The 14,991-nt window shown below is 41.2% G+C and overlaps 2 protein-coding genes across 3 annotated transcripts in view; one reads left to right on the top strand and one right to left on the bottom strand.

The window, feature by feature from the left end:
* The window catches only part of INSYN2B (inhibitory synaptic factor family member 2B), a 111,212-nt gene extending 102,077 nt beyond the window's left edge, over positions 1-9,135 (bottom strand). The window contains exon 1 of one of the 2 annotated variants that reach the window (XM_037501195.2): positions 8,970-9,135. The gene's annotated coding sequence lies outside the window, so the exon portion shown is untranslated. The remainder of the gene's footprint in view (positions 1-8,969) is intronic. The other variant, XM_054691637.1, reaches the window with a different exon arrangement.
* The window catches only part of DOCK2 (dedicator of cytokinesis 2), a 395,355-nt gene that overhangs the window by 292,075 nt on the left and 88,289 nt on the right, over positions 1-14,991 (top strand). The window contains exons 28-29 of the mRNA XM_054691629.1: positions 11,911-12,009; positions 14,024-14,118. Coding sequence (XP_054547604.1) covers positions 11,911-12,009; positions 14,024-14,118 — 194 coding nt within the window. The remainder of the gene's footprint in view (positions 1-11,910; positions 12,010-14,023; positions 14,119-14,991) is intronic.

The raw sequence follows: 14,991 nt of genomic DNA, 5'->3' as shown, positions 1-14,991 counted from the left end.
GATGAGGGAAGGAGTATGATGTCATTTGGAAAACTGCAAACCAATAAATCCATGAGATATCATTCTCAGAGCAGAAAGGAAACTGCCTAGGAAGGAGCCAGCCTGTCGGGGAGCTAGGGGCTGACAGGAAGCACAGTGTCAGTAGGCAGTGTACAGTATCCTCACTGGGGGTCAGTTGGAACCCAAGCCCCAGGACCAGACTTCATCTCCCCTTTACCCCCTCCTTTTTGAGCCTTTTTTATTTTATTGTATTTTTCACGAATGAGATCAGAAGGAATGTTCTATCCAAAAGGGCTTTATAGGAGCTCATTAATGTGAACCCTTGGAGTCAGCTTTTCAAACAGTTATCTCTGAGTTCAGCTTCATAGGATTTTTTTCATCATTGGGATCAGCTCCATAAAAGCCAGAGCATGATGATTCTGCCAGTTTTTACTGTTAACAGATGAAATAGTACTTCCTTTATAGAAATGGAGAGCGAGGACTTTGGGTAGCTTTCTTTGCTTCTCAAGACCTTGTCAGCAGAGCTGGCCTGAAGGCAACCCAGTAGGCAGGTGCTTGCATGGCATGCCATTATCTACAGACTGTAGTTCAAAGCCCTCAGTCTGACATTCAAGGCCCTTCTGCAATCTGCTCCTACAAATATTTCTCATGATCGCCCTATGTGAACTTCTGCTGTACCCAAACGCTTTGCTCATTTCCACCTCTGCCTCCTTCCTCACCCTGTTACACATATAAAAGTGGGACAGCAGTATCTCTGCATATGTACTACCCCTCCTCCTCCCTTGTCTACAGCAGGCATCACTAATTGATCACCACAGTCTTTCTGGATGAGATAGGACTTGGCTTTAGAATCATTTTCCACATAGTTCTTTATACAGTAACTACCTATCAATAAATTAATCATATTATAGAATAAAATGTATTTTCTATTATGGATCAGAGACGTCCTTTCCCATCCTTAGCTTAATCTCTCTCAATCTTGTAGTTCCTCAAATCTCACATGCTCTGTGAAATTTCCATTGGACCTCCCTATCCACCAAGGTCATTCACACTTCTTAAAAGCCTAGAGGAAAACTTACCTAATAGTACTCATCTTATACCTTCTCATTCAGTATCATAGCATGTATTTCTTGACAGATCAGTTTCTCAACTTTAGCACTAGTAATGTTTTGGGCTAGATCATTCTTTGTTTTGGGGGCTGCCCTCTGTATGGTAGGATGTTTTGCAATAACCCTAGCCTTTACCCAATAGATGTCAATCATAACCTTCTCCCCTCCTGCAATTATATAAGGAAACAATGTTTCCAGACATTGTGAATTGCCTTCTGGGAAACAAAATTTCCCCCAGTTAAAAATCACTGTGTTAGATAGATTACTATGTTAGATAGATAGAGAAGGAGAGAGAGAGAGAGAGAGAGAGAGAGAGAGAGAGAGAGAGAGAGAGAGAGAGAGAGAAATTCTGTCCTGTTACTTTGAGACCTTCAAGATGTAGAAGATAATCATGTCTAATATAACTGCTTATACATAATATGGGCCAACTAAATATTTGCTTCCTGATTAACCAATTAAAGTGAGGAATTAGGAATGGTCTCAGAAGAGAGAAATATTTACCTGATGTGGTTTAAGATTTATGCCAACAGTGTGCCATTGCTTCATTGAAGCACCAAGTTGAGTAATACAGGAAACTTGCAAGGAGACCACCTCCACACATATGCCCAAATAAGCTGTCATCAGACCCTAGTACCTGAGTGTGCTGCCACTAACAGATCACTTGCAGCAAGAACAACTAGACCTATTCTGAGAGGGTGGGAGGGTCCTAAGGAAAGTCTCTTTTAAAGGTTGGTTGAGGTTTAAAAGATGTGAGAGACCTTCATTCTTTACAAAGGAAACACAAGGGATGAAGTAAAGAAATATTTTTATACACAAATAATCACTCCTGCACACTCTCTTGTCTGGCTGCCTGAGTGTCCATGAACATATCCGTCTGCCTGCCCCTTCACTCCTTTAAATGTGGATGCTTTGTAAAGGGAAACAAAGGGCAGGGAGAGATTGTACAAATCATCACCCGCAATGCAGCTCTCTACGTCCGCAGGAAGGTTTATATCATCCTCCATGAGTCAACCAAATCCTAACTCTATACTTCCCCAGCTGATCAACAGACTATTCATGGTGAACCAGAAAGGGCACTGAGGCTGTGCATTGCAAGAAGGCTTTGAGTGCCGGGCACCACACAGCACTCTCTGACCCTGCCTTCTGCTTCACCCTAACAACAGTCTGGTAGTCAGCACTAGTCCCAGTTGCAAAGACTTTGGAAAGGTAAATTCAGTTGTCCAAAGTTCCAGACCATGTTAAAAAGAGCTAGGATTTGATTCCAAGACTTAGGATATCCTGTGAGTGTCTTCCAGGAAAATTGCTTCTATGGGAGACCAGATATAAGAGAATTGGTTTTCCCACACCAAACCTTCTTGGACTTCAAAGTTCCAAGAAAGGCAGAAAAATGAGTGGTTACCCTCAGTGGATCTTAAAATCATAGGAGACTCATAAGCCATAGAGCATAGGCATTGAGAGAACAGGTCTTGTCTATGTAGCAGCGTGTCACCCTATAACATCTGCCTGCCATCCATCCATCCATCCATTCACCCCTCCATCCTTTCACTCATATATGCTTCCATCTCTGTATAGACATAAAAATGTCTAGAATATTTCTTAATATTCAAAGTGAGTTAGACAAGAACATAGATTAAGTATACTTTTCCTTTCTTCATTGTACTTTGAAATATTATAAAGTTTCCATATTAATAAGATTATATCATATTTACAAAATGAAAATATATATTATTATTTTCTTTAATAACTTATATTAAAGAAAATGAAATCCTTCAGGAGTCAAGCTGATCTAGGGAAGTCATGTCACCTCTCTGCTTCTTGTTTCCTCATCTTTAAAGTATACATGATTTTACCAACATCTACTGAATGTGGGGAGGATTAAATAAGATAAAGCATATATAACACTTGGCCCATTGTAAGTGCTCAATACCCTTTAGCTGGTGGGACTATCAGCATCCTTTTTTAGCACAAGTAAATATCCAACTATTGTTATCTTCTTCTTCCATTATTTTTGGCCCCTTGCTACAATTCTATGAAAATTCCTTACTGATGAACAAATAGTTTTCCACATTGTCTGACACATACTTAAGTGATAGTTACTGTTCTTATTTAGCTCACCACCTTCCTGTTGAGACTTAATACCCATTTGTGCACCTTATCTCCCTGTGCTAGATCTTCATATTATTTCTAACCTGTATGCAAAGGTTTGCAGAGTAAAGTGAGGGGCTACTCCAGATACTTCTCCAGAGCCACATACTAGTGATTTTTCTGGTTTTGATTTTTCTCAAAGAGATGTCAACTGAGGACAATAGCATATTGTCTAGGACAAAAAAAAAACAAACAAACAGACTTTTCTGCATAGCCTTTTTCAAGACATTCAATGTGAAACCTGGAAGACCATCTTGTTCTATGTACCAAGAATACATCCTTGTTTCTTAAACTGTTCTTGCAATCACATTTGTGAACTTCCCCCCACACACACCTCCACAAATATAATTGGAAACATTTAGAAAAATCATCTTCGCTTCAATGAAAATCTGGGGTCCTGAATGGCAGCTCCTCTTCTGGTAAGCAGGCTTCTTAGGTCCCATGTGTTTAAATAACTTTAATCAGAAACCAGGAGCTACTGAATCAGGATCCTCTTCATGCCACTCCGTTACAGGGAAACACATTCACTGAACTACTGAACTTGAAGACCAACCCACTGCAACTAAAGGTCATGTCCTTATCTGCTGAAAGAGCACCAGACTTAGCTGTACAACATCCAGTAAAGAGAACTTAACAAGGAGTGGTGGCTCTCCCAGGAAAGAGGAAGAGTCAGCCCTGAAAACAAAACTTGCACGTTTCATAGATCCATGACCCTGTGAACCACTCTAGTGAGTCCCTTAGAGATGAGCTGGTGTGAAAAGACATACAAACTTTCTCTCTAAGGAGGGGTTCTGGAAACAAACATCATCCAGAGATGGTTTCTCAAAATCCAAACCAGTGACCTCCCTTTGCACATGGAAGAAAGTCCAAACTCTCACTCCTGACCCCCTAGATCCCTCTCACCTCATCTGACACTGTGCCCTCCCTTGTCTTGTACCCTCCAACCTTGATGGCCTTCTTTCTGTTTCTCTAACACTCAAAGTGCATTCCACCTCAGGGCCTTTGCATCCACTATTCAAATGCCCTGAATGTTGTTCTGCCAGATTTTTGCATGACCAGCTCTCATCATTCATATCTCCAGTCCAATGTCAGCTCTCTTACAGAACACCTTTGTCTCCCTATTGGAAATAGGTCCCTTTCCACTCCATCTCTGTCTCATTGCCTGGTAATATTTCATTAGTACCAGATATCACTGCCTGAAGTGATCTTATGTAGGTATTCACTTATATATGTTGATGGGGTATGTTGCCCCATCTCTGGCCCTCTTAAGGAGCTTAATGACTTCCTTAAGAAAAAAGTCCTTGTTGGCCTCATTCATGGGTGTGTCCCTAACAGAACTGTGCCTGGAGCACAGGAGGTGTTCAAGAAATACTTGTTGACTTAACGAATGTGTGATTACGCAGATCACTCTAGCTTGATCAAATTAATTTATGATGGAGTACACTCAAAATAGAATAAAAATTCTTTCATTCCTGACCTTTCCTAAGGCAAAGATTGTCTATATATGACCCTCTTCTAAGACTTTGCGAGTTAGGCATAGTGGGCAGGCTGTGACAGTCTTTTTGAGATGAGGAATACTATAATAAATTCAATCTCTCATCCAACAAATATTTATTGAACCCAGACTATATGCAAATCCAATTCTATCTTCTGGTAATACAGCAGTGAATAAATGGACAAAAATATCTACCAAGGTGTACCTGACAGTGTTGACATGGGAAACAGTGTGGGTATATGAATAAAACACATGTTTTAGAGTCTGAAAGATCCAGATTTTAATTTCTTTCCCACCACATGCTAAATATCTGTCAAGACAAGCTGTTTGACCTCCATGCATCTCACTTCCCTAATCTATAAAATGACCATAATGTTCAGAAGGTTGTTCAGACAATTCAGTGAGATGATCAATGTAACATCCTGGGCACAAGGAATGGATAAATGGGATTTGCTTGTCTGCCACCTCCCCGAGGGATGAAATGTTACCTTTGTGTCCTTTGGAAGCTTTAAAGGACCTCACACTACAGAATCACAAGCACAGGCTCCAACCAGAATCAGAAGGTGTTAGTTTGAAAGAAGTGTGTGACCAATTCAGGCTCTCCTTCCAGCCTCCATTCAAAGCTGCCTTGTTACCTATCTCTGCTTCTCCTTGTCAGTCAGAATAACTCTCTAAGGAAATACTATGCCTGTGACTCTGGCCCTATGGATGCTGGAGAGCTGACCCATCCTCACTGTCCACTGTGCCAGACAGGGGTGCGGCGTTGTGTAGAGGTAATGTGTCAGGGCACATCCAGAGTGCACAGCTGGCAAGTGGCACCGTTCTGCCTTCCCATGATGTTATGCTTTTGGCAGGGAGTAGGTCACATGAGCCCCCAGATCTGCCCGTCAAGAAATTTCCCCCTGAAGGAAGGTGACTTGGTAAACTCTATCACATAGCAGGATCCCTGGGGAACCAAAGAATGTTACTGCACACAATGACAGGTACCCCTGAAAGCCAAATAACTGGGAAACCACATTTTGGTTGAAGACAGTTGTATTTCATGCTTTTGAACAATTCGGGCACTGTTGTCACTCTTCCTACCTGCCAGCAGCTGTCCCTGAATGAAAGAAACCTCCCAACATGCCCTGCTCCAAGAAGCACACACTCCACTTACTAACCAGCTGGACTTTGGCCATGTTGTTAAGCAAAGGCTCAGCAGAGTGAAAGGACACTCTGCTGTTTGTCCCAAGCAGTGATTAATGTAGCCATACAGGCAGGTAGAGTGAAGAATTTCAAGGCAGGAATTTCAAATGCTAATCTGCGTAGTTTTCCAGATTAGATTCTGCATAGATTTCTCAATTGCTGACCAAAGTCAGCAACAACAACTAAAATTATGGCTAATGATTATTGAAGACCTTCTGTATTCCAAGTTCTTGACATGAATTGCTTTAATTCTTACCAAAACCTTATGAAGTAAGGACTATTTCTATCCCCATTTACAGATAAGGAAAGGGAAGCTCAAGGATCTGCCCAAGGTGCCATGACTAGTAAGAGTTGGAGCTGAGACTTGAATGAGGCCAGCTTGCTCCTAGGCCCAGACACTTACACTCTGCATCCTGGCAGAAGCAGATTTAAGCTCTTTGGAGCACCGCTTTATCCATCCTGCTCACCACTGCACCCGTGGCACAGAGTACAATGTCCCGGACTAGAGGGTCGTTAAGACAAATCGCACACCCTTGTTTCCCCAAAGATTTGATGCAAGCGGCAACTCTGCGGTGCTTGACAAAGCTCTAAGATGAAGGGGTCAGAGTCGTGAGTCGCCTGTTTTGCCTGACACCACAGCCTCCTACCTTCAGTCCTGGATCCACCACACCAACAGTGCCAATTCCATCCAAGAATAAAATCTGTTATATAACTGCATGGCAGACATGGAGGTGAATGGAGAAGCAATGGAAAGTGGCATTTGGGCCACACTCTTAGTCTCCAAGGGAAATAGACGAACCAACGGATAAAACTTTCCATGTCCTCATGAGCCTCCCTCAGCATGCAAACTTTTCCTTCATCTCCTCCTTGGTGCTTTCTATATTTTATTTTATTTTGGTCGTGCACATTATTTGAAGTTTCTATAGCAACGTGTCACCGGCTGGTATCGCATAGTAATGTTGGCATTTAGGTAGCTAGCTCCCGAAGTTGGTTGTTTCCCTCTCTCTGCGATCTATCTCTCCCACTAATCTCAGGTGGGGGGCACATCTGCAGTGCCTATGCCCTCTCCCCTGTTTCGTTTGTTCTCCAAGGCAGAACAAATTGATATCCTCTTCCTAGTCCATGCAGCACTGCATAAGTCCTGACTCTGTGTGTATGTGTGTGTGTGTGTTTGTATATGTGTGTGTGTGCATTAGAAGCATTAAATAGATATGTTTAAATTGAATGTTGAGCACAACATAAGGATTTTTTTTTTTATACAAAGGAGTAGAAAAATTGGGATGGGGTTCTCTCCTGGTGGCAATCACATAGTATCCCAGCTAATTAATTGCAATCACGCAATACTGGGTTTCTTGTTTTCTCTCTTGTCATTTCCAGAGAAGAGAACCTGACAATTGTCCCTTAGAACTTCAGCTCTCTTCCAGGTGGGCAAGACCCTCCCTACATACTGATAGGTTGAATTAATTAAGAGGATTGATTTTCGTGGATCACTGAAGAGAGTTCTATACGGCGAATAAGCCCTGCCACTCACGGCGTTAAGTAGCCCCTCATCAGCCAAGTGCCTGTAATGATTGCACTTATTTTTACACGTTTGACCTAGTTTCAAACCATGTCTCTTCATGCTGTGATTCATTAGCTACATTTTAAACCACCCCAAATGGAACGGAGGTGACTCTGCCTGGTTTGTGCCAGCGTCTCAGAGATACAATTTCTCTCTGGAATTTAATATGCCAGTCCCCTGGTATTCTGTTTTAAGAGGCGATTTCCCTTTCAGGCACCTGGCATGTGGCTTGGGGATGGATGAGTGACTGCCTCATGCCTTGGTAGTAAATCTGTGTCGACTATAAAATTTCTTCCAGGGCTCTGAAGAGAGGGATTCTCACTAGCCTGGACTGCAGGGGATCTCTTTAGCCTACTCTTCCCCCATGCAGTATTCAGGTTTTTCCATGATGCTGGTAGAGCTGGGAGTTTGGGCTCCCATACTATAAAGTTTGGATAACACCAATATTAAGAGTATCTGAGTTGCTAGGGAAAATGCAGTAGGATCATCCCACCCCCCATTCCTAGATCCCTTTCTAAACATTTAAGACATGATAGACACAAAAGTAAGGTCTTTAAACTTGTGCGTAGGGAAGAGGGCAGGAGGCAAAAAGGTAGATTGCCATTTTGAAGATAGTACTGAAAAAGGATAAATGTCAGAGAAGCATACTGTTGTTCCATCTTGTCATTGTGTGACAAAGAGGTTTTTAGTTTGGTTTGTTTGTTCTTTAAGTTTAAATAACAGAGAGAAGCCTTTTCTGATGCCATTTCACAAATCAGTCAGTCACATGGGTGTATTTCTGACAGGTTGGATACTAAAGTGGGCTAGACACCATAGTACAAAAAGGGGCTTCTATTTTACCGAAGTAAAACACTGTCATTTTTTATCAACAGCCAAATGCAGGTAACTGGTCCAAACTTCAGTCACATAGCACTACAAACCGTACTGCAAGACACTCAGTTGGATTTTTCTGAGTTTGTTAAAAGAAATGAACCAGCTGGTGAAAGTGATTTTGATTGACAAGTGGACTGTAATGCCTTGAGCAACTCCTTATAAAAAGATAATGATTCTTTCATAAAATGGTCACTCTCTACTTTGGGACTTGACACCCCTTCCCCTTTTTATTTTCTCTTACAATGGAGGGTAGAAGTTTCTCTAAAGCAGTCTTAAGACAATGAAGCCCCTTTAAGATAATTCTAGGCAACTTGAGCTCTGGGGTTTGGTATTTGCCTCCCCCCTCACCCTCTTCAAATTCAAATCAAGCCATAGGAAACAACAAGCATTCATATCTATGCATTTGGGGCAGTCTGCAGTTCTGACAATGGTGGATTTTCTAACACACACACACACACACACACACACATGCATGCACACTCACAATCCCAGTAGTCATTTAAGCCAAAGCTTTAAAAGTAAACTATTGTCCAAGAGACGATAATATTTCCTCCTAGAGGATCACCAATCACAAAAAATAAAACCTACCCAAATCTCTTACCTTGAAGCAGTGAAATTACCTGCAGAGGGTGAGCTCCCTTCTCTTGCTAACCGAGTCAGCCTTTGGTCAGCAGCAGAATTACTCCAAAAGAAGGAATAATAAGTCCTTTATGTTGTAATTTTCACTGTTTATATGCGAGAAGTGTAGTGGGTCTGCTCACGTAGGAATAAATAAAAAGCCGAACAAACTGCACGGCAGCTACCATGTGAAAAGCAAAGACCTCTAGTGGCCACAGGCTGAATTCTTTAAGGGAAAGAAGAGATGGAGGGAGTAGAGGAAACACAGCTTGTGTGTGTGCACATGCACACACGTGCGCACACAAATACACACTCCAACACATCTCAGATTAAGATTTCTCCTTTCTTGCATCCAGCCTGACTGGATAGATGAGTAGTAGTGACACTAATTTCTTGGTTGAAGTGGGATCTGATTAAGTTAGCAGTGATGGTGGTTGGTACTTTGTCAGGGACAGCGTACTCTGAAAGGGACAGACATTTTCACAGACTCACCACCAATCCTGGGCACCTGAACAGGACAGGATATTTAACCACCTGGATGGCCAAGGAGATTCACCCCAATGTGGAGGTCCCAGGTCTCCATAGGACAGGTCCAACACTGTTGTCCCTGAGAGTCCTAGCTCTATGCTCTGTGCCAGCTGTGCATGCTTTCTAAACATTTCTGAGTATACTGCTCATGGCAGGCAGGACTGGCTTCCTGGGCAGGTGACCTGTGTGTAGAAGGACCCCTTAACTGTCTTAAAATTCTGAATTTGTTTTTAACAAGGACTCTGCATTTTCATTTCATTCTGAGCCCCACAAATTACAGAGCCAATAACCTAGATGCAAATGACAATCTGTATCTTTGGGCTCTACTTTTGGGGATGTGGATTTGGGGAACATGCGATTACCCATTCCTGTAAAATGTGGAAGAGGCATTCTAGGGATATTAAGACTGTTTGTACATCTCTGTAATTAAACTACAAACCTGAAACCTGGGAGGATTTACTTTTCATATTCATTATACTTTTTTATTTAACAAAGGAAGTTTTGTTTTGGTTTTTTTTTTTAACCAAAGATTGATTGTGATGCTAAACCCATTTTCTTGGTTCCACCTTTCTGGTATATGTTATATCCAACACTCTTTAGCCGTGGGATTCCCTGGATCGCACCAAGTAGGTGACCTTCCACATGTCTGCCCGGGAGCTTACCTGGGCCAAGATGGCAACCCCAGAGGAATCTTGCAGGAGACAATCTCAAGTTGTTTATCCACCCCATGCTCTCCCCCAATCACTGCCGAGGGTTCATGGTCAGTGCTTCCTTTATCAGGTTTCCTGAGTACATCTCCTTGCATGCTGCTTTTAAAAACTAACCCAAACAAAAACATGACCTGACACAGACTATAAAATATGCAAACAAGAAAGCACAAGATTGTGATGATATAGTCCAGGGCATAAAAGGATGTAGTTCTTACTCCTTTAGACCCAGGAATCCTTCTAGACCCACCTCCTCTCCACGGTGCTATATTGATTTCCCTCTTGTATGACTCCTTCTGGCACTTGGTCAACTTCACAAACCAAGAGTTTGTACTTTCTTCACTCATGAATATTAATCTTGCTTTCCCAACTACATCATGAACTGCTAATGAACAAGAACAACCTCTTCTCATTTCTTTTATTCCCCTTGACTCAGAACCAATGCTGACCCAGTAAGCTGTTCCCTTTTCACTATTGGATCAGTGGTCCAACAACTGATTGCTCTGCAGAGAACTTCAGTGCGTTCATGCTATAGGAGCCACGCCATTTGATCCTTTTGAAACACCTCTGGAGGGTAGATATGGATGGAGTATTGTCCCATTTTACAGATGAAACACTTGGTACTTATGATACCAAACACCAGTCTCAGTTTCTCTCAACCAATAAACGGAAACAGTTTGTGGGCCTCCCCAGTGGCACAGCAGTTGAGCGCTGGGCTGCGAAGCTACCCGCAGACTCTGCAGCGCTGGTTCGATCCCCTGCCGCTGGCGAGGGTCCCACATGGCGCGAAAGACCTCTCCTGCCACATCCACTGTTCCCCTCAGCAGTGTGTTTTGTCAGTCTGCTTGTTCTGTTCCCTGCTCTGGCTCTGGTGAATCCTCTCACCCTCCCATGTTTCTGACTGCACCCAGTGCTTGTATAAATAAAATAAAAATAAATCTTTAAAAAAAAATAAAATAAAATGGAAACAGTTTGAGGAGAAGGAAAGTAGTTTAATTGGTTGACAAGATGAAGAGGGCAACATACTTGTGTCTGAAAGACCATGGTCTTGCTCTTTGGCAGAGGACAGGGGTTTTTATACAAAGGAGTGAAAAAAGGGGAGATTGGCAAGGGTAGGCACCAGCTTTGCTTTGTTAACCCCTTGGTGTTTAATTTCCATATTATCTTCTTAGGAATGTTCTTTCTTTTCCTTAGGATACAAGAAGACAAACTTGTTAAACAAACCAACTTGTTAAATGCAAGATAGGGATGCCCATCTGGTGAGGCAGGTAGAGAGACCTGTCCTGTTGTCACTACTCTTAATATTGGTGTAGTGACAATCAAACTGTTTCCAGGGTCTTGATATAGTATTAAGCTCCTGCTACTAAACAATGTTCTTTTCCCAAAGTGCCTGAGAGGTAATGAATCAGGTTCTATTTCCTACATCTGGAGCCTCTCTTATAGTTTCAGGTGTATAATACATGCTCAATAAATGCTTTTCAGAAGAATGAGCCCATGGATGAGCCATAAGGAAGCATTTCTTTTGGGACTGTTTCATACAGTGTTCAGTTAGAGAGATTCTCTACCCCTAAAGGCTTTTTCTTTATACCAAGGGTGCTTGGAGTGTTTTCTAGCCTGAAGTCAAGAAAATGAGATGAAGCCTATGGTCCTTTCTCCACTATTTCATAACATTTTTCTTGTTTCTTGCAGAGTCACTTTGTGGCATGTATGACAGCCATCCTTAACCAGATGGGTGACCAGCACTATTCCTTCTATATTGAGACCTTCCAGACCAGCTCTGAACTTGTGGTGAGTCTGTAGGATGCCCAGGACCAGTGTAGGGGGGAAGTGTCTCATTCTCAATTCTCAAAAGTCTCCCCACAGACCTCAAGTATATGTGTGCCTACCTTTACAACATGATGTGTGATTCCCTGGTCTCATCCCCATTTAGGCTTGTATATGTCATTCCTGGAACATAACCTGAGCCCATGTCAGAGATAAGATATGAATGTCTAGCCTAAATATGCCCAAACAAATATTTGTTGATGAATCATGGGCATTTGGGGACTTGAGAGAGTGAATATTGGAGCCACACAGTCTTGGGTTTCAGTCCAGAACTAATTCCCAGCTGTGGGACCACAGGAAAGCTAACTTCTATAAAACCTTATAGTCTCCATATGTAAAGTGGAGACAATGTTATTTATGTAACAGAGTTGTAAAGGGGTTAAATAAAAGTAAAGTAGCACTCACATATTAGGTGACTAGTAAAAGGTAGTTAATAAAGTTCTGTGTTGCTTAATGATGGTTCAGTTAAAAATGGATGGCATATGTGTTGATGGTCCCAATGGTCTATACCAGATCGCCCACAATGTGTAGTAGGCTAAATCACCTAGGTTTGTGTAATACATGCTATGATGTTTACACAATAATGAAATCACCTAAGAGGGCATTGCTCAGAACGTAACCCACCATTAAGTGATGCATTTGCTGTTATAATTTGACAACAAATGCATCAAGGAAGTTGGCTTCTGAACCTCCTTTGGATTTAAGCCTCTGCTCTACTCCTCACCATGTTACATCTGCTCATTCCAGAAGCCAGGTTTTTCATTTATAAGCCAGAGACTTTCACCTTTACCACTGGAAGGGAATGAGCCTGTACCAATAACCATACTTTCCCAGATGACATCAAGGATGAAGAATCATAACATCATCATCATCGAGCATGAAAGAGCACTTACAACAGGCCTGACTCTGTGAAACATCTTATTCAGTGTCACTTTGTCCTCATAGTAATTCTTGGAGGTGAATGCTATCCCAATTCTGCTGTTGTGGAAAACAGGACTGAAAGCCCTGAGATAATTTCCCCTAGAAGCAAAGATTGCTCAAAAAGAACCAATCCCATTTCAAGTATTTTGCAATTTAGTGTAAAGCAGTGATTTTCAAATTCTATTTCTCCCAGCCTCACTATCCTGCAGCATACCTACACACACATTTCAACCAGACATACTACACTTTTATCTATTTTATATTCTAGGTTCCAGTTTTTCTTAGAACAAGAAATTCTGCAGTTAAAATAATTTGAAAACCACTGGGTTAGGGAAGAGCTCTGAATTGTCTCCTATAGATTTCAAATTTTACCTAAAGCATCCCGGTGGTCTGACTTCATTTCCTTCAGCTCAGGAGGATCTCAGCACCAGTGGTTCTGCTATCTGAATTTGTCTTAAATTTGTGTTCCCCAAAGTAGAAAACAGGTTTGGCCTACTGCAAAAAATAAAAAAATGTCTTGAGGTCACTTTGAACCCCTTAAAAGTCTACCAAGAGAGTTCCTGTTCTATTTCCATGTATGTTTCTGTGATATATGAATTAGCTGTGTTTACAGTGCCACTAATTAGATGTTCAGTTTAATAATAGTTTGTTTGTTCAATGACCTGAGATGCTTTTGTATAGTGTAGATTATTTCCTTCTCAAATACATATTTGGAAAGATGATTATAAAATTGCCACATCAATGAATGCATTTATTTCTTAACTCCCAAGGACAGAATTAATAGAGCTTTTATTTTGTGCATCTTCACATTCATTCCATATTCATGTCCTTCTTATATTTGCGGAACAGTCTCCTGCTAACCAATTTTAAGTTCCTATTTAAAAACCCACTGCTATTGGTTTCATTGAATTTCCTTAATGAAAGACTGTGTTCCTTCCCTTTCTGTTTCACCAAAACATAATAAAAAAGAAAAACTTAAACAGCCAAGAAGATCTGGGCACTTCCAGAGAGTTTCTATAAAACAATATGACAGGTATGTTTTGCTTTACCATTTCAGGACTTCTTGATGGAGACATTCATCATGTTCAAGGACCTCATTGGGAAAAATGTGTATCCTGGAGACTGGATGGCCATGAGTATGGTTCAGAACAGGTGAGCTGCCACCGACTTCCTAACAACCATGTCACCCCAGCAGTCACTACAAAGAGCACTGATAGAGATAAGGTGGGCATAGTTTCTCCCTGGTGAAAATAAATTGAAGAATAATAGATCCTTCTACATTTTACACCCCAGGGAACACCTTGCCAACTTTGAATCTTCTTTTTCAATTATTTTTATACTTAATTCCCTTTTATATACTGCACTAACCATGCCCCACTCTTCATTTTTCAAATGCCAGTTAACATATCATACTTTGTCTGTGTAGACATCCTTAAATTCTTGAGATGTGAGGGCTTAATGTCAGCCTTATGAAAATTGTATTATTTTAAAATGTTTCAATATAGTCTACTGCATGTAATTTTTAGAAGTTTAGAAAGTATTAGATTAAGCAGCTTTGAACAGATTTCTGTGCTGCAGGACTTCTCAGGGCCTTTACTATGTTAATGTGATTCTCTAAGAGGAGGATATAAGATGCAGCATTTCACAGATTTATTTGTCCCTGGAACCATTTGCTATGTATAAAAGGATGTGTCTGTGCATAAATATAATACCTAGTAACATCTTAGAATACCAATGTAACCCAAGTATAACTTAGATCCCACATGGCCCAGCACAATATTAAATAAAAGTAATTATAAGTAATTTCACTCTTTAATGCTTTCTCTAAATGAACATTATTTCATTCAAACGAAATTCAAGTCTCACATCTGTGGTACATCCAAATCTTTCACAGATCTTTTTTTTTTAATTCTTATCCACAAACTGTTTTATTTTTTATAAAGATTTATTTATTGGGCCGCCCTGGTGGCACAGGCAGTTGAGCGCAGTGCTGTGAAGCTGTCCGCAGCCTCTGCAGCGTGGGTT

The sequence above is a fragment of the Talpa occidentalis genome, unplaced genomic scaffold, assembly GCF_014898055.3.
Source record: "Talpa occidentalis isolate TD23 unplaced genomic scaffold, MPIMG_talOcc4v2.1 talOcc4.9, whole genome shotgun sequence".
NCBI classification, from domain to species: Eukaryota; Metazoa; Chordata; class Mammalia; order Eulipotyphla; family Talpidae; genus Talpa; species Talpa occidentalis.
Note: the sequence above shows the minus strand (reverse complement) of the source record. Positions and strands in the feature narration are given on the sequence as shown.